The 19,195-nt window shown below is 38.1% G+C and overlaps 1 protein-coding gene across 2 annotated transcripts; it reads right to left on the reverse strand.

Annotated features, from left to right (window-relative positions):
• Positions 1 to 1,895: 1,895 nt before the first annotated feature.
• LOC135932737 (class I histocompatibility antigen, F10 alpha chain-like) lies at positions 1,896 to 8,333 on the reverse strand. Of its 2 annotated transcripts, XM_065470336.1 has the most exons (10): positions 8,249 to 8,333; positions 6,983 to 7,243; positions 5,502 to 5,780; positions 4,813 to 5,115; positions 4,210 to 4,344; positions 3,933 to 3,950; positions 3,694 to 3,738; positions 2,933 to 2,991; positions 2,327 to 2,361; positions 1,896 to 2,167 (listed from the first exon to the last, which is right to left on the reverse strand). In XM_065470336.1, the coding sequence occupies exons 1-9, from the start codon at positions 8,298 to 8,300 to the stop codon at positions 2,341 to 2,343; spliced, it is 1,173 nt and encodes a 390-aa protein (XP_065326408.1). In that variant the 5' UTR covers positions 8,301 to 8,333; the 3' UTR covers positions 1,896 to 2,167; positions 2,327 to 2,340. The 2 variants fall into 2 exon arrangements, with proteins under 2 accessions (XP_065326408.1, XP_065326411.1); XM_065470339.1 differs by lacking the exon at positions 3,933 to 3,950.
• Positions 8,334 to 19,195: the final 10,862 nt, after the last annotated feature.

Below are 19,195 nucleotides of genomic sequence, written 5' to 3' on the forward strand. Positions count from 1 at the left end.
AAGCTACAACTTTATGCTGTTTGGTGAATTTGACCACATGTCCACTCTGTTTCTTTTCTCTCTCTGCTGTCTTCATCCGGCTCTCTCCTTCTCTGTCCTCCTCTCTCAAAAGTTAAATGTTACAGTGAATAAAAGACATAAACTCATCCATATCAGTTTATAGTAATATTCAAACTGAATACAAACTGATGCTGGACACTGACAGGTAACATCATTTTGACTTACTGTCACTTGGATCTAGAGCTGAAGACCAATTCAACCAGAATTGGAATAGAAATCTTTAACAAACTAAAATTATAAAGTACATCATCTCCTTGCCTGCAACTCACGATATCCCAGTGATTTAAGCTGCACTATCAGAACAGTTTGCTCTTTTGCTGTATTTCAGTTAAAGTGTGTTTTAAATCTGCATCACTGATTTGTGTCATGTAATTACGTCTGCATCTTCTTTCTGCCACAGACACAAAAGTCTTAATGAGGTTATTAATGACCAACAGCCTCTGTGTGAGCTACTGTAACATCATGACAGCAACAACACTGGACATAAAACCTGTTTTCATTCTATCCTGTGCTGTCGCCAATAGACGAGTTAGGAAAATCTAACATTTGAAGACAATTACAGAAAATAATACTAAAATACACTGTTATTACTACCATTAATAAAGTTATTTTTAGGGGCGCTCTAAACTGGCCTCTGAGTTGACCCCAGCAGGATACTGACATTTTATCCCACTTCATGTTAGAAAATATAAAAGCAGCACCTTTAACATGAAAGTAGTGATGCACCTATATTAACATACTCAGTATTTCAATATTTTTGGTGTCAGGTTGGAACATGACTCACTTTTCACAAAGTTTCTGTGCACTCATGTTATTGTACACTCCTGTCCACACTCTGAATAGCCGACATCATGCACGACCACAATGTTAAACTTTTATTTAGATGTAGACACAGTATCGTAGTATAACAAAACAAAGACTCATTTCCCTGATTCCATAAATCAAAACACAGCTGATCTAAAACATCCAACATAAAAAAATCTTTACAATAAACACCACATGAGGCACACACACACACACACACACACACACACACACACACACACACACACACACACACACACACACACACACTGTAAACCTGATGTATAATTTTGGCAGCATTGACCGTCTAACAGAACAAGCAGTAATAAAATATGCACATTCATGTCTCTGCACTATATTCGTAGGACAGTTACCATTAAAGTCATGACTGTTCACTGTTCACATACTTAGTATTTCAAGATGCCTCATGTTGGTGCTTATAAAAAACAAACTGTGATTGTAAATGAACTGATCTGCAGTCAATTCAAAGCAAAGCAATTCAGAGAACTATTATTTTCACATTATTGACCTTGAACCATGATGTCTCCATAGGTGTAGTGGTTAGCATACTGACCTAGTAAGCAAAAGGTTGTTGGTTTAATTCTGGGTGAAAATCACCTTTGAGGTTGTGTCAGGAAAGACATCCAGAGTTAAACTAAAATCAAACAGAACTAACTGCTGTAGCAAAAAAATGGCCAAAAGCAGCATTAAAACTGAATAATGGTAAAACACACTCAGACCCAACACTGAGGAAAATAAACACAAAATTTCTACAGATGTAGTTTTTCTTCTTCAGGATCATCTTTACTTACTTATTATTGTATAAAAAAGACCAACAGTATAAAATTATACTTAAAAAATTTAAATTGTTCTTTTTATTATTTTTCAGTGTTTTTATTTATGTAGTTTTATTTGTATGTGTTTATGTTATTGTTATGTTATTATTGTTATAGTTGTGGTTGTTGTTATTAATGAATTAATTATTTAATTTTTTAAAATTCTGTTCTTAATGTTAAGTATTTTGGTCAGCACTTGTTGTTTTAATGCACTTTATAAATAAAGTGATTTTGGCTAAAAAGTAACTTTTTGCACAGAAAAACAGTAATTCTCTTTTTTTCTATGACATAAAAGTAAAAATGTGGTTCCTTTGTGTTGTTTGAGGTCTTTTGTGTATGTTTCAGTCACAAGTTGTGTCATGGCTGGAATAAAAAAAGTCCACTTCCATTACAGCAGAAATGTTTTCTCAGGAGTTCAGTGCAGAATCCTCATGAAGTGAAGTTAGTCCAAGTGATAAAAGTGTCTCCTGTTCAGAGAAAGATTCAGCTTTCATTAACGAGGAGTGAATGAAAAATTCTTCATGCATCAGCAAATGCAGTCAGTGTGAAAAATGAAGGATTTCTTAAATGCATCCAGCACAACTCAAAGATGTGGTACATGTGATGTGTTCAGAGACATCACTTACCTTTGTTCCAGATTTCACTCTTTGTCAGAATTACTCTAAAGAAAAAAGCAACAACATTCAGGTCAAAAACTGGATGGAAGAGCTTTCACACACACTAGGCCATGACCATCTCCACACAAACATTCTTCGTCCATCATGTCACTAGTGATACAGTTTAACTAGTTGCTTATTTCTCTGTAAAAATCTGTTATATGGCCTCGTTATTCGTCATATATGAGGTTTTAGTGGAAGCGACTGTTTCTTCCCAAGATAAGAAACAGCAACTGGGGAGATGTGCACTGTCATAAAAATGTCTAGTTTGTTATATCTAAATCTTTGTGAGTGGTTGCCATGTTCAGCATGTATGTTGCTCCCTCTGAGGATGTTGTTTCATTTAGATAAGAGCATTTAAAATCCAAAAACAATCGACTGTAGGAGAAGAAACGTGTGATATGATGGTGATGGCAGGTTTATACCTGAAATCTACAGCTAGTGAGTCAGAACAGCTGAACATTGCAGAAATGTTTTTAATTATTCAAAATGCATCAAAGTATAAAAATCCATGAGTAAAAACATGCAGTACCACACAAAGATTAAGACTGTGTGTCACAGAGAACCTGTACATACTGTCATCAGCTCAGTTTTGCAGGTTATGTCTGAAGAACCATCTGAAGAAGATTTTGAATCTGAGGAGGAAAAATACAGAATAATTAAAAATATGAAGCTGAAAGAAACAAATCATATGATCTGTTGATGTTGATGATAGTGTTAAATACAAACAGCATGAACACAAACACAGACAGGAGGGGAAAGTTTTCTCAGTTGCAGGAGGGTTTATGGGTTTCTGTCACTTGAATAGTTTAACTTTGAAAAATATGTGAGCACTGTTTCATTGTGTAGCTCAGAACTATCTTGGAAAATCTGCAGTGCTGCTTATAAAATGTATTTATGTGAGCACAACAGAAATCTCAGTTAGTGAACATGGAGGAGCTGCTGAGGTAAGAAGTTTATTGGGGCAACATCCTGGCCATGGAAGAAGAAGAAGAATGAAGATGTGTGGTGGTGAAAAATGACCAAGACAGCAGATTAAAGATTACAGATTAAAGCAACAGGATGTGCATTGATTCACAGAGCTGGTTTGTTACTGTAGAATATTACTGAACATAGTGGGGCCGTCTATGTTTCCAAGGTACTTGTTTTTTAGTACTGATGCTTTAATTGCTTTGTTCTGTTTAGTGCTGTGTAACTATGAACAGCAACTATTTTAACGGACTATATGAACACACGTTCTACTTTGATGTTTACAAATATTAAAAAATAAAGCCACTACATTACAATTTTTATGAGGACACAAACAAATCCTCCAATGCAAGTACACACAGACACACCTGAAGGGCTCCTTTCAGGATCATTTTCTGATGAAGTCTTCATGTCTAGAAAAAAAGAAAGAAAGAAAAATCAAGACATCAAAACCAGCTGAGCTGCTCTGCAGTGATGCTGTCATTCATTTCCAACACACTGCTTTGTTTCCATGTATTTAATTTTAGTCTCTAATTCACATTTAGTGAAACACATTTTTATGTGAACAGAAATCTGCTCAAAAGGCCTAAATGGAAAATTTACTTACAAGGTTTAGAAGAATTAGCTGTAAATAAAAAAAGGAATCAAATGTCAGAAATCATAGCTGTAAATACAAAAACACTGATCCCTACACCACTAACTCAAACTGCTTTACAGTGCTCTCTATGTTACTTTACCTTTTACTTTATTTACCATTGGTTCGTTCTATTACTATCATAACACTGTTATAGTATCATCACTCTGACCTGAAGCTTGTTTTAATTTGCAACCTGGTAAAACACTAAAAATACTAAGATCATATTTGGACACTTTGGTTCACTCACCAGTTTTCTTTTTGTAAATAATGAATCCGATTAGTGCAACAACAGCAAGAACAAGAGCAGCAGTGACAATGGGTACGCTGATGGGGACGGCAGTGGGGCTGGGGCTGATCGTGATGTTGGGCACTTCTGTCGAGGCTAAAAACAAACAAACAAAAAAACAAAGAAGAAGAACAAAAAATGACTGATTTATTAATTTTAAATATTGTTTTGTAAAAAAAAAATTTGTTCAATGATTGACAAAAAAATGTTGAATGAAAATAAAGATAAAGACAAAACTGAAATCTGTGTCCTTAATGTCTTTAACTTCTTTGACTTATACTAATACTAAACTAATATTATAAAAAATCCAAACATTTAAAGTGTCAGTGCTACAACTGCAAACCATGATTGATTAGTTAGTAATAAATACAAATTATTTCTGTTTGTGTGTTTTTTCTGTTTTAGACTGTTTATATATGATGTGTCATATGAAGAGGTCCATTGTGGCTATAAAATGAGTAAAATTACATTTTGAAAATAAAGTCAATGTTTTATGACACCCATCAGCTCAAACACAAAACAACACAAACAACACATCTTCATCATTTCTGATTATTTTCTTACCTTCATTTGTCCTGATGGCTGTTTTATCCAGTGTGGTGGTGACGTTTTCATTTATACCAGAGAACTGAAACACACAGTCGTACCTCCTCCAGTCTTCAGCTTTAACAGATCTCAGATCCAGGTTAACACTCATCTGGAAGGTCCCATCATTGTTGGTGAGGATCTCTCCTATCTCCACACCCTCATGAGTCTCCTCTCCATCTTTCCTCCACATCATCTTGACTCTGTCAGGGTAGAAACCTGTAGCGTGGCAGCTGACGGCAGAGGAGGGAGTCTTTTGGAGGAGAGACACTGAGGGAAGAACTGGAGAGTAAAGAAAAACACTGTTCACAGTTTCTGTATTAACAGCATGCTAGCTTATCATTTCTGTTTGAATGCCTTAGACACACATATTAATGTACCAGTACCATGTAAAGTCTGTTTAAAAAAATGAAGGATATTACAGAGTCGAAAGAAAGAAATAAGAAAAATATTTGAATGGAGGGGAAACACATTGTAAAGGGCTGAAGTGATGGTCTTGAAATTTAAAGAATAAATACATTTTGATTATTGTTAAAAAAAAACCATGAGATTAGCAGACAGAGAGGAAGAGAGAAAATACACTGAACTTAACTGTGTTGGTCATAAAAAAGTTGTATTACTTAATAAAAATGAGGTAAATTATCACACTAAGTCTGGTCATGTGATACCTGTTCTCATTAAAGAGCTCCTCCCATAGTTCAGATACTTCTTCAGCCACTCAGGACAAATCTGAGTGTAATAGTTCTTCACACTGGTTAGAAAAGCTTTGTTACTGTCCCACTTGTGTTTGGTCGCCACAGCCTGTTGTTTAGGAGCGACCCACGTCTCTGTCTGCAGGTCAAATATTATGAAGTCTTCTCCATCATAACCAAACTGCTCATATCCGTCCACCTCATTCGTCTCATCGTCCCATTCACAGCCGTACATCCGCTGGACAATGTGAACACCTGAAAGAAGAACAGAGATGAAGACGACAGTGAACCAGAGTGAGATCCAACATCGTTTCACATTAACACAGAGACACCAGTCACCAGAGACTAAAATACCTGACCTGAACCCACTGCTGCAGGACAACACAGTGTGGATTCAACACAGCTTCCACAGAAGGAGAGTTTCAGGACAAAGAAGCCTGTTCAGCAGTGAGTTGCTACAACTTGTTTCAATAAACATAATAATAAATATCCTGAAAGACAAGCTATGTAAGATGTGAGCTCAGTACAAATGCTGTTTTCAAAATGTTAAATGAAAGAGAGAAAAACGTCATTTGACTTTAGAGTTTTTCATTTCTTCTTCCTCTTTCAGTCACTCTCTTTAAGAGTCGCCAAAGCAGATCCTCCTTCTCTACATCCATGAACCTCCCCCAAGGTCTTTCTCTTTCCAAACCATCTCAGCCTTGCCACTTGGTCACTCCCAATAAAATCATCATCAGCTCTGTTACCTCCAACTCGGTGCCTTCATCTCCACACTTCAGTCTGACCTCATCTGTTAACCTGTCCATCCCCATTACAAACATGAAGGGCTTAGAGCAGATCTATAATGTAATCCCACCCCCACCTTGAACCCATTTGTCACTCCAACCACACACAACTTTGTCTTACTGTCCAGATACAGGTCCTGCACCACCCTCACATACTTCTCTGTCATTCCTGACTTTCTCATACAGCACCACAGTTCATCTTTTGACAACTTATCATATGCTTTCTTTGCCACACCTTCTGACCTCCTCTAAACTTTTCCATCAACACTGAAAGAAACATCACGTCTGTGGTGCTCTTTCTCAGCATGAAGCCATGCTGCCGCTTCCCCATTCCCCAGACGTTAAGCAGTCTGGTTAAAAAGTCCGCTGCTCTCTCTCCTAAACATCCTCATAACTCCACAGGGATGTTATCTGGACAAACTGTCTTTTCACTCTTCATCCTCTTACAGCTGCCCTCACGTCTTCTTTACTTATCCTCTGAATTTCCTGATTGACTAGCTGCCCTCCATCTGCCCTTTACATTCATCGTGAGTCATCCTGTATTTAAATCTTTTTTCACTTGAATGAAGTATTTTTAAAGTGTATGTATGCAAATCTGTTTACGACTAAAATAAATGCTGAAAACATTAACAGCAAATATCAGTAAAAAAAAACAAGAAAACATAAACAAACCTCCAGTTTGGTTGAAGCGCTGCTTTGCAATTTCAATGTTGGCTTTGAACACCTGCTGGGCACTTACAAAGCCCCCAGTCTCTCTCTCCCAGTACTGCTCATCTATATTTCTGTTCATCCAGTCCTGTTTGGACACAGCTTTCATGGTGTTGCTGTCAAACTGAACAATCTGAACTTCATCAACCATCCCAACAACCACGAACTCTGGGAAGTTTAGGACTTGAGAGGACGCAGTGTAGAAATACTTCAGAGAGTGCTTCACTGGAAGAAATGTTTAATGTAGTGAGACACGGCTTTATAAATCACAGTATTTTCAAAATTTTTAAAAAATATAGTGTGTCTGGTCTATAAATACAAAAATAGATTTATGAATCAATGTTTTATCTTTTCTGATCATCTTATATTAAAAAACTTTTACAATTCGTTTGTAAAAACTGGTGTTTGTAGGTCATTTTGATTTGATTATATTTTCATTTTCATCAGTAATGATTTACAGTCCTTATTATGGCATTAACCTGACCAAAGGGAATTAATTTTTTTTAGTATTGTGCAGATTACAACTGTTTTTTTCCCCCTTTTTGCTTATATTACACTTCTATACCTTACACCATAAAAGATTATGAGCAGCTTAAATTTTTCTTCTTCTACAATTAGAAATTTAATTTCAACAAAAAATAATTTGTAAACCAACACTCATTTAGGTTTTGATGTTTGTAGCTGTTTGTAGGCTTTCTGCAAACAGCTACAAACATCAGGGACCCAAACCACCCCTCTCACGGCCTGTTCTCCCTCCAGCATTTGGAAAGAGGTGACGGAGCATCAGCTGCAGAACCAGCAGGATGCTGGAAGGCTTCTTGCAGAAACTGTGAGACTGATAAATGGACTGTAGCCCCTCCCTCTACAATCCATAAACACACAATTAATCTGATCAGATTTAATCCCTCTCCATGAAGGGACTGCTGCAAGCTGAATTTACACTTGAGTTTGCTCTGCGTCTCTGCAAGCTGCTGCTTCATTGCTATTTATCCTTATTTTAGATTTGTTATTACTGTATTTTGTTTTTTGTTTTACTGATCATTGTACTGTAGAGGCTGGTGAGAAGCAACATTTTGTTGAAGCCTGTGTATTTCTGTAAAAAAAAAAAAAAAACCCTGCGAAATAAAAATAAACCTTGAATCTTGAATATATGCAAGCCGAGAGTCTTTTACAGTAACACCTGAGAGCAACACTATCTCTAAAGAACAGTTTCATTTTTATGAAGCTTACCTGCAGACAGAGACGCTGTCCAGTAAAGAAGTAGCATCATAAATGTCCTCATCTTCAATTCAATACTCGCATTATAAGAAGAAAAAAATTAATACAACCGTTTATTGTTTTAATTTTGCCACAAAATGAAACTACTGCCTCTGAGTCCGCACGCGCAGTGACTCCTCTCTGACCAATAGGAATTCAAAGCTGGATGCCCCTCACCAGTAACCGGGCAAAATGAGAGAACCGAGGCCTTTACTAATTTAGCGCATAATCTGTGATTTTGATTAGAGACCTAAAGTGACGTAGGGATTAAAGACACATACAAATCATGTATATTTGTGTCACAGCTGTTATCACATATTTTCTGGAGTTATTTGTACTTAATCATATTCTTGCTAATGCCATTTTAAAAGTAGTTTAAATTATGCTCATGTTTACACAACTATGCAATTAACCTTGAGTTCCCAGAGCAATCCAGATACAATTATTCATCCACCCACAAATTTAGCTTGAAACCTATTCCACCTGATTTGGGACAAAAGATAAGGTACACCCTAACAGGTCTCGCCCAGAGAGAGAGAAAGAGCAAACCATACACTCTCACATCCACACCTATGCTTGATTTAATCACCAGTTAACCTAAAATGCACGTTTTTGGGATCAAGTCAAAGTGAAAGAAGTGTAAAAGAATTGTTCCACAAACAACCATCCAACAATATACCAAAGTAAAAACATGTTTTTACAGGTAAAAGTCTTGCAGTCAAAATCACGCTTAAATAAAAGTCACGAAGCACCAACATAAGTAAAAGATTTATATTTATCATAAATTAAGTTGTGAGAGGTTATTGATTTGTAAGCAGTATTAATGCTGTGTTATCTGGTTGAGGTCCATCAAATACAGTTCAGCAGTTTAAAGCTTGGCAAACCACCGGGGTCATCCACCTCTGTGTAACCTGAGAGTTTGTGACATGAAAGCCTGACACTGAAAACATGAGAAGAGGTCAAGATCAGATGCTGCTGACTCTTTAACTAGAACAGTCTTTCTCAAAGAGTGGTAAGCGTACCACTATGGTCATAATTGTCGTACTTCAAGAGCCATATATTTTATGAGGTGGTACTCATTGTGAAAAGTTTGAGAACCACTAAACTAGAACATACAGAGGTTTCAGGTGCAGGTGTAATGTGCTTGTAACTGTTGTATTTCATGAGCTTATAATATGATTTAAATTCCTGAAAAGTCAACAAAGCTGTCAAATATAAAAACCAAAGCAAAAAAGAAAATATTTTATTTCTAAAATATTGGGATAGACAAACCAGAGAAAAACACGCAGTGATGAAAAACGTACACACTTAATAACTCGGGTAAGGTTAGACACTAAATGCTGCAATGTGAGGAGAAAGCAGCCAGAGCAGAGTAAAGGTGTCCAATATTCAGAGATTCTCATATTTTATCTCAGAAAAGCAGCAAAGTAACCAGTTTAACCAGATTTCATAGTTGTTTTCAGCGTTATAATGTGACGATGATGAATTAGAGCTTTAATTATGTAAATGAGCAGGTTTTTAAGATGAATTCAGAGAATGTGAAATGTCAAAGAACAAATGAACAAATGATCCCAAGTGAATCCTAAGTGAATGATCCAATTTAGCTTCCAGCAACATCACATCTTTTAAATTTGAGATTTGCCTCTTTATCTTTTAATTTGCCTGCATATGTAAACTTACAACTTCTGTCATTCAATAATATCTCCTGTCTTTAAAGTGGGAAGAACTATATTGTGCTTCTAACATGCTTTTCACACCAGAACAAAGGAATCTAAAATCAGACAGAGCTCTGATGCATTTCCTGTTTTTATTCTGAGAGGTTATAAAAACACAACACACCTCAGGTTGTGTTTCTTTGTGACCCTCCTAAACTTAGATTCACACAGCATCACCCTCACACAGATACATGCTGGTGAGCATAGTCACTGTGACACACTCAGCTGATGCTCTGCTGGCTCTTCTGACTTACAAACAACAAATGACATAAGTTGAAGCTCCAGTGGAAAGCCTCAGCAAATCTGATCATTCACAGTGTTAGAGCGCCGCCACTGGACTCAAACAGCACATCCATCTGTGCCGCTTACTGAGAAACCACATGATGACTCTGTTAGGTTTCGTTTTTGTGTTTGTGATGCTGGATCTGGTTTGATTTTCAAGCGTTGGCAAATAAACAAAGAGGCTGTTATCTAATTTAAGCGCCAGGTCGTCAAGGTTTTTTGTCTTCCTGGTTTTGCAACATTGCTGCAATGATAAAGAAATGAAGCTAATAATGATTAACATCAGAAAACTTTAGCAATGTAGAACTATGTACGTATAAAAACACATAAAAACATAATATTTAAGTATTATTGTCTGAATCCAAGGGTTACAGACATAATATTATACATTTGGAATATAAAAACAATGCTGTATGTTTTTGGATTTTAAGACTTTTTACTAGTTCTGTTTCTCTTGTCCTCGTCTGACATTTTTTATTTGTTTTTTGAGTAGGATTTGCCACAATATCCAATTAAAAAAACATTTCGATTTATCTCTCTCTCGCTCTCATTAATAAGATTTGGATTTTTGAGATGTGGGTCAGCAGCAGAATTCAGTGGGTGGTCGTAATACACCTGACTGTAACAAAGAAGGGAAAAAAATATGTGTTTATTGTTTAGACTCCGCCACAGTGAAAATGAAACTGTCGCATGCGCAGTAGCTCCTCTCTGACCAATAGGAATTCAAAGCTGGCTGCATCTTAACAGTAACCAGGCAAAAAAAGGGAACTAAGGTTTTCTTTGGAAAGTGAAACTTATCAGGCAGAATGACCTCAGAAACAAAGAGCTAGTGGTGTGTAGTCTGTGGGCTCTGTGTCTTTAACCACTACGTCACTGTAGACTGTCTAATCAAAATCATGTATATTTGTGTCACATCTATCATCACATATTTTCGGAAGTTATTTATACTTAATCACATTCTTGCTAATGCTATTTTAAAAGTAATTTAAATTATGCTCATGTTTACACTCATATACAAATAACTTCCCCAAGTAATCCAGATACAATTATTCAACCACCACAAGTTCATCTGGAAACCTATTCCAGCCAAATCAGCTGGAATAGCTGTGTGTCCTTCTCTTTCTGCAACGTTGCTGCAATGATAAAATAAGGAAACGATCAATTCCTAAAATCAGAAATGTTGAATTTTATTTTTTAAAAAACAAATAAAGAGGCAATATTTAAGTATTATTGTCTAAACCGAAGGGCTACAGACTGAATATTATGTATTTACATATAAAAATTAAAATATAATGTTGGATTTTAAGACTTTGTGTTATTTCTGTTTCTCTTGTCCTCATCTGACCTCTGCCCTCACAGACTCTTTCTCATAACTTGCTGCCTCTCATATGAACTCACTTCAAGTTATAATCCTGTTCATAAATAATCCACTCATTCTGCACATAAACCTGTCTAAGCATCAAAGACTATCATTAAGCTCTGCTGCAGGACTAGCTTTCTCCACAATGTTTGGTTTGTCAGATGGCGCCACCTAGCAATGGGATTGTAGTACTGCTGAATATAAAAGTAAGCTTTGTCTTTAACTGTCTTTCAGTCAACTAAGTTGTGTTTTCTTACCCCTCCCAATCCAGTTGCATAATGCTAGTACGGTGGCTGCTACAGGACAAACTAGTTTTAGTCAGCGAAGACTAAAATCATTAAACTGCCTCCATCTGCTAGCAGAGCTCCTTGTAGAGAAACGGCCTATCTACCTACCTATGTGCTGCCTCTTGTTTTTAAACTGAAAAAGACTCTTTGATGAGAGGTGAAAAGGAAAGCACCGATGAATAAAGAAATAGAGAGCAGTGTTTTTGGATACAGAACAAAAACCTATGACATGGTCTGAAAGAATGATTATTTATTAAACTTTAAAAAATGGGTGTAAAAGGTAGATTGTTTAATTGGGTCAAAGACTTTCTGGATAAAAGATCAATAAGGTTTTGTATAAATGGTACAGAATCCAGAAGCTGTGTAGTTGAGAATGGAACTGCTCAAGGCAGAGTATTTAGCCCATTAGTAATTTTAATTAAGGTTAACTATATCTTTGATCAAATCCCTTGAGGCATATAGTAAAGTCAGCTTTTGCAGATGATACACTCATCAGGAAGAGAGGAAGACGTGTGCAGACTGTTAAAAAGCAGCTGCAAGAAGCAGTTAAGCAGGTACAAATTTGGGCTACTACATGAGGATTTCAGTTCTCCATAGAAAATAAACCAAAACGGTTTATTTAAACAGGAAACATATAAGCAAAGATTGCTTCATTTATCTGTATGTCATTTAAATTTTTAGGAGAGCACTTTGATGTAAAGCTTACATGAATACAGCATACTAACAGGACTGAGAAGAAAATGTAAAAAGAGTTTAAATATAATACCTGGTGGAAACACAATGGGAATCACAAAAGCTCATTTTAAAAAATGTATATGCATATATATCAGTGATAAGATCTAGTTTGGATTATGGAGCTGTACCATTTGGTTATTATCTGTTTGTATTGAGGCACAATCAGTTTCGCAGCCTTTGGCTGAACTGAGCAGAGATCATAGACCTGGACTCTTCAGATTTAATGGTTCTGTTTCTGTGAGCAGTCCCATCATCAGTAAACACTAGAGGCACTAGTTGCTGTGCTTTCAATTGTGAGCTGTTTCTCTTTTCCAAGCTCTTCATTTCCCATTATTCTGTTATAACATTTGTTTCATCTGTCTGATGATTTATTTATTTATTCATTTTACTTTTTTCATTTCTGTGTACGTCGTTTTAGATGTTTTAGATGTTTTAGATGTTTTCTAAAGAAAAAAACCACTGTAACCAGTGTTTTGTACTATGTTGTAAACCCTCTGTATTACATTAAATAATGGTTCTAATGACCATGACAATGATATACATACAGTGGCTTGCAAAAGTATTCGGCCCCCTTGAACTTTTCCACATTTTGTCACATTACAGCCACAAACATGAATCAATTTTATTGGAATTCCACGTGAAAGACCAACACAAAGTGGTGTACACGTGAGAAGTGGAACAAAAATCATACATGATTCCAAACATTTTTTAGAAATAAATAACTGCAAAGTGGGGTGTGCGTAATTATTCAGCCCGCTTTGGTCTGAGTGCAGTCAGTTGCACATAGACATTGCCTGATGAGTGCTAATGACTAAATAGAGTGCACCTGTGTGTAATCTAATGTCAGTACAAATACAGCTGCTCTGTGACGGCCTCAGAGGTTGTCTAAGAGAATATTGGGAGCAACAACACCATGAAGTCCAAAGAACACACCAGACAGGTCAGGGATAAAGTTACTGAGAAATTTAAAGCAGGCTTAGGGTACAAAAAGATTTCCCAAGCCTTGAACATCCCACGGAGCACTGTTCAAGGGATCATTCAGAAACGGAAGGAGTATGGCACAACTGTAAACCTACCAAGACAAGGCCGTCCACCTAAACTCACAGGCCGAACAAGGAGAGCGCTGATCAATATTGCAGCCAAGAGGCCCATGGTGACTCTGGACGAGCTGCAGAGATCTACAGCTCAGGTGGGGGAATCTGTCCATAGGACAACTATTAGTCGTGCACTGCACAAAGTTGGCCTTTAAGAAGAGTGGCAAGAAGAAAGCCATTGTTAACAGAAAACCATAAGAAGTCCCATTTTCAGTTTGCCACAAGACATGTGGGGGACACAGCAAACATGTGGAAGAAGGTGCTCTGGTCAGATGAGACTAAAATGGAACTTTTTGGCCAAAATGCAAAACGCTATGTGTGGCGGAAAACTAACACTGCACATCACTCTGAACACACCATCCCCACTGTCAAATATGGTGGTGGCAGCATCATGCTCTGGGGGTGCTTCTCTTCAGCAGGGACAGGGAAGCTGGTCAGAGTTGATGGGAAGATGGATGGAGCCAAATACAGGGCAATCTTGGAAGAAAACCTCTTGGAGTCTGCAAAAGACTTGAGACTGGGGCGGAGGTTCACCTTCCAGCAGGACTACGACCCTAAACATAAAGCCAGGGCAACAATGGAATGGTTTAAAACAAAACATATCCATGTGTTAGAATGGCCCAGTCAAAGTCCAGATCTAAATCCAATCGAGAATCTGTGGCAAGATCTGAAAACTGCTGTTCACAAACGCTGTCCATCTAATCTGACTGAGCTGGAGCTGTTTTGCAAAGAAGAATGGGCAAGGATTTCAGTCTGTAGATGTGTAAAGCTGGTAGAGACATACCCTAAAAGACTGGCAGCTGTAACTGCAGCAAAAGGTGCTTCTACAAAGTATTGACTCAGGGGGCTGAATAATTACGCACACCCCACTTTGCAGTTATTTATTTGTAAAAAAATGTTTGGAATAATGTATGATTTTCGTTCCACTTCTCACATGTACACCACTTTGTATTGGTCGTTCACGTGGAATTCCAATAAAATTGATTCATGTTTGTGGCTGTAATGTGACAAAATGTGAAAAGTTCAAGGGGGCCGAATACTTTTGCAAGCCACTGTATGTTACATCATGTTAAGCAGAGATTAATTTGAATTTAAACTGATGATGCTCAGATTCATTCACTGAATTCAACCTTTATACCAGCTACTAGTAACAAATAGAAATCAGCCAAGATGGCTAAATTCATACAAAGCAGTAAACCTCAGAGCAACAGCAAAGGTCAGCTGATCACAGCCTGTACATGGAGAAAATCTACTAGAGCTCAAAAGAGAAATTATTGTGAGTTTTGATTCATTTCCTCACACTGAGCCACAACAACCAATCTAAAGGTTCCCCCACCTGCCAAATCTCACTTTTAGTCCTCACTCTACTCAAGAAGAAGATGAGGATGGGTGACTGCGTGACACCAGAAGAGGTGTAAATCCTATTCAGTTCTTAGCTTTGCCCATATTTATGTGGTATTAACTTTGACTTGCATTTTCTGTTAGGGGCCCAGAGGATGATGTCCATCAGATAACTATTCTTATCTGCAAAAAGACATCTCTTGTGACTTCCACCTGCTGTCTTGCTCCCTCGATACCTGAAGAAGACAACAGACTTTTAGTTTAAACCTATTCATTAAATCCATTACACTTTTTAGTAGCTTGTTTCTCACAGTCCTCTATCTCTGTGTCAAGTTTGGGCACGGTATGTTGTCCTGGAGCTATCAGTAAGAAACAAATATGATGATTTATTCTGATCGTGTTGTTTCATGTGTGCTGAAGACAGGAGTGCACTTTTTACTGGCTGTGGATCTCAGAGATTGATCACTATTTGCAAGAATGGCAGAGTTTATTCTTTAAAGTTACATGCAACAGTTGACAACTATTTGAAATGTATTGGTAACTAGATATGGTGTCACCTTGTATTTCACTGTGATGTGAGTACAGATGAGAACAGAATTAAGCCCCCTTTAAAAAAAATTCTTTTAGTATTTCCAAATTGCTGGTAAACAGAGCAAGAAAAGTATTATTTTTAGATGCTTAAGTTATTTTACTTGGCAAACAGAAACAAAAATTTCAGAAAAAACAAAAACTAGCAGGTTCACTGCCCCCCATGCTTAAAATCTGGGACTCTCCACTATTTGATCTTAGAACTAAAGAAGCTTCTCGGATGAGAGGTGAAACATCTTCAAGCAACTTAAAGAAGTCCAGGCGCTTTTCTTTCCAAGCACCTTAGACAACATTAGCCTGACAACTTCCCCATCATCAATTGTCAGGCAGATTTCAGTGCAAAGGTTTTTTGGTTTTTTCTTCTTCAGAGGACAAAAGACATTGCGCTGAGACTGGCTTCATCCAGTGTGAAATAATGGGTAGACATGGAATGCAACTGTGGTTTTGAATACTATTTGAATTATTGATGTTCTACTTCAAGCGTATGGTGAAAGAAGGCAAAGTTTAAAAAAAGAAAAAGAAAAGAAAAACACTAGGTAATAATAGTATAAAAGAATCTATACCATTTGACCAAATACTCCATCTTGTTAAAGACAGCTGCAAAAAACAAATGAGAAAAATGTGCTTTTTCCCCACTTAAAAGCACAAAGAAAATCATCACTATTATTTTATTGAAATCTAGTAGTGAATGTGTGTGTGAATGGGTGAATGACTTGTTATGTAAAGCGCTTTGGGGTCCTTAGGGACTATTAAAAGCGCTATATAAATACAGGCCATTTACCATTTACCATAGTAGTCTAGTAATAAAAGTGTAAACAGTGGCAAAGGTGTCAGTTTGTTTAGTTTGTGTTGACATTGTCCACCTCTCCCCTCCTCCTGATAGCTCGGGGTGTGCTGGTTCTACTCCTGGGCAGGAGCATCATGTCTGTGTGTTGAAGACAGTATGCAGAGGGTGGCTGACATCGTCTATGATGCAGTTTGTCCAGACTTCTTCTTGGCCACTGTCACCAGAGTCAAGCTTCATGCCAACCACAGAGCCAGCCCACCTGATAAGCTTCTCCAGCCTGGAGGAGTCCTCTTTGGATGTACTTTGATGTATTTTTACTGATATTACTGACCAAACCCAACACCAGAGGTGATTTGAGCATCACTGTTTAATTTCTAAATGGAAAATCCCCATAAAGTCCCAAAATACATAAAACATCAGACAAAAACCTTCAGAATTACTTAAACTAAAATCTGACATCAAACTAAAGATCATAACAGATCATGAATTTAAAAAAAAGATAGATAGATAGATAGATAGATAGATAGATAGATAGATAGATAGATAGATAGATAGATAGATAAAAAACATTAATTACAAACATTAAACATGAATTACCTGCCTAGGTCTGGTTGAAATCACATTTGTAAAGAAATATAAAAGCAAACTGTAAAAAAAAATTTTTGTAAAAAAGTATTGTGAACAATGATGGGTCACACTGATGTCTAATTTTGTATGGTTACTTTTCATTTGAAAAGTACCAGCGCCGTCTTACCCGTCCAACCATACATACATTACACAAACATCACATGGGGGAGACAGGTCAGAGGGGTATAACATGGAAAAAGCACAACATGAGGAAAGATAAGGAGAAAAAAAATAACTCCCCCCAGACTGAGCTCCAACAGGGAGATCAGTTTGAGAACAGAAAAAAAACACCTCTGCACATAGCACATGAAAAAAACTCATAATACACCAAAGAAACACATGTGAAGCAACAGGGGTGGGTAAAGGGTGAGAGACAGCCAATGTAGACAGTACATCCGGGCCTGCAGCCTATGCGCTGGTCTCCATGATCCACCGTCAGCATCGGAAGGGAATAAGCGTCGAAGGCGTTTGGAGGGGGAGGTGGGATGAGTGTATATCTGCATGTGTATATGTCTGTGTGTGTGTGTGTATGTGTCCAGAGTTCAGCTGAGACAGTGTCCTTCGCCCTGCCAGGCTAAGTAAACAGTCTTCCAGCCAACCCAGGTGGCCTTGCATAGGATGGGAAGGGTGTTTTGTTCAGCTCCAGCCTTGAGACCGCAGCTGGCGCCGAAGGGGTATCCGCATCAAGTGATGGCGGTTTTAACTTTACTGCGAACAACTCATAAGAATTTCAAAGCTGTTCTAACAGTCCAACACTGGTCTCTCAATCTCCCGTTGGAGAGCCGTGAGCTTTCTATGATGTTATCCAAACTTATGTTCCGTGGTGTGTTCATTCTTGTGGTCAAAGAGCCGATTCTGAGAACTCACGACCGCAGTGCAATGCAGGGCTGGTTGTGATTTATCAGCAGGTGGAACTTTGGCCTGACCCTTAGATCCAGACTTAAATGTGACAGCATCACTAGAGAGATCTGACCTCAAAGGAATCAGCCAAGTCAGGACATTACTTTGATTGAGCCCTTGTAACTACACAAGCTGGGAGAATTCAGGCTGGTCATGGACTGAGGTAGACTCCAGATTCAGCTCCGGTCTGTCTAACACTTCAGGAATGGGCATGACTTTGCCTCCAGCAAGGTCATTACCTAGGATGAAGTTAATACCTTTGATAGGCAATGCAGAATGAACAGCAACTTTAATAATCCCACTAACTAAGGAAGACTGGATGTGAACCGTGTGCAAAGAGGCAGATATGAATCTGTGTTCTACTCCCTGGACAATGACGCTAGATTGGCAGAATGACTCCTCTGAAAATGGTAAGATCTCTTCTCTAATGATGGACTGAGAGGCCCCTGTGTCTCAGTATTTTTACTGGCTGCTAACCTTTCGGATTCCCAGTCAGTGAAACTACTCACTCAAGGATGAAGGGTTTGAAACAGGGATCAGGGTGGTGATAGTCAGGCTGCAATGTCATTCCATTATCTGTAGCTTTAATCAGTCCCACCCCTTTTGTTTGTGAGGAGAGTTGCTGTTTGCACTTTGCGTATGACCGCCTGACGCTATTATCCATCCGATCCTCTATGATAAGTCAAGATGCCTCATCCTCCTGCGGTATTTTCCATCCTCCGCTGCCGACACCGGTGTCTGGATCTTCGTTAGGTGTCATCAGTGGCGCCTTTCTGTGTCCGCGCAAGACACGGAAGAGGAGAGGGAAAAGAGCAGGTGTCCAGGTAAAACTCAGACTGTTCTGGAAGCAGGGACTCACTGTGCCTGGATCTATGAGACGGCGCTACCTCAGGAGTGTTCATCCAGACTCTCCTGTTGTTTGGCCCTTCATCCCCGCGGTGAGTGGAATTTATGAACGTCGTGCATCCAACTCTCTGTTTCTTCGTCCCCTAAATCGGGCCGCTTCTGTTAATAATATGTCTTCTACTTCGCTGAGAGTGGCGCTTTTTAACGCTCGATCAATGCATGTTTGGCTGCTAGACTTCTTGTGATTCCTAAATTTCTGCCTGTAGGCCTCAGGTACCAGTTCATAGGAACGTACAATTGTTTCTTTCAACACTTCACATTTCATACTCTGCTCTAAGGAAAGTAAAGCTACCACCTC

Source organism: Pelmatolapia mariae, linkage group LG22 (assembly GCF_036321145.2).
Source record: "Pelmatolapia mariae isolate MD_Pm_ZW linkage group LG22, Pm_UMD_F_2, whole genome shotgun sequence".
Classification (NCBI taxonomy): Eukaryota; Metazoa; Chordata; class Actinopteri; order Cichliformes; family Cichlidae; genus Pelmatolapia; species Pelmatolapia mariae.

Excerpts from the sequence above, each read along its gene's own strand:
- LOC135932737 (XM_065470336.1), bottom strand. The coding sequence starts at position 8,300 with ATGAGGACATTTATGATGCTACTTCTTTACTGGACAGCGTCTCTGTCT. Across the intron at positions 5,781-6,982 it reads GCGCTTCAACCAAACTGGAG|GTGTTCACATTGTCCAGCGG; the intron begins GTTTGTTTATGT and ends TTCTTCTTTCAG. Across the intron at positions 4,345-4,812 it reads AGCCATCAGGACAAATGAAG|CCTCGACAGAAGTGCCCAAC; the intron begins GTAAGAAAATAA and ends GTTTGTTTTTAG.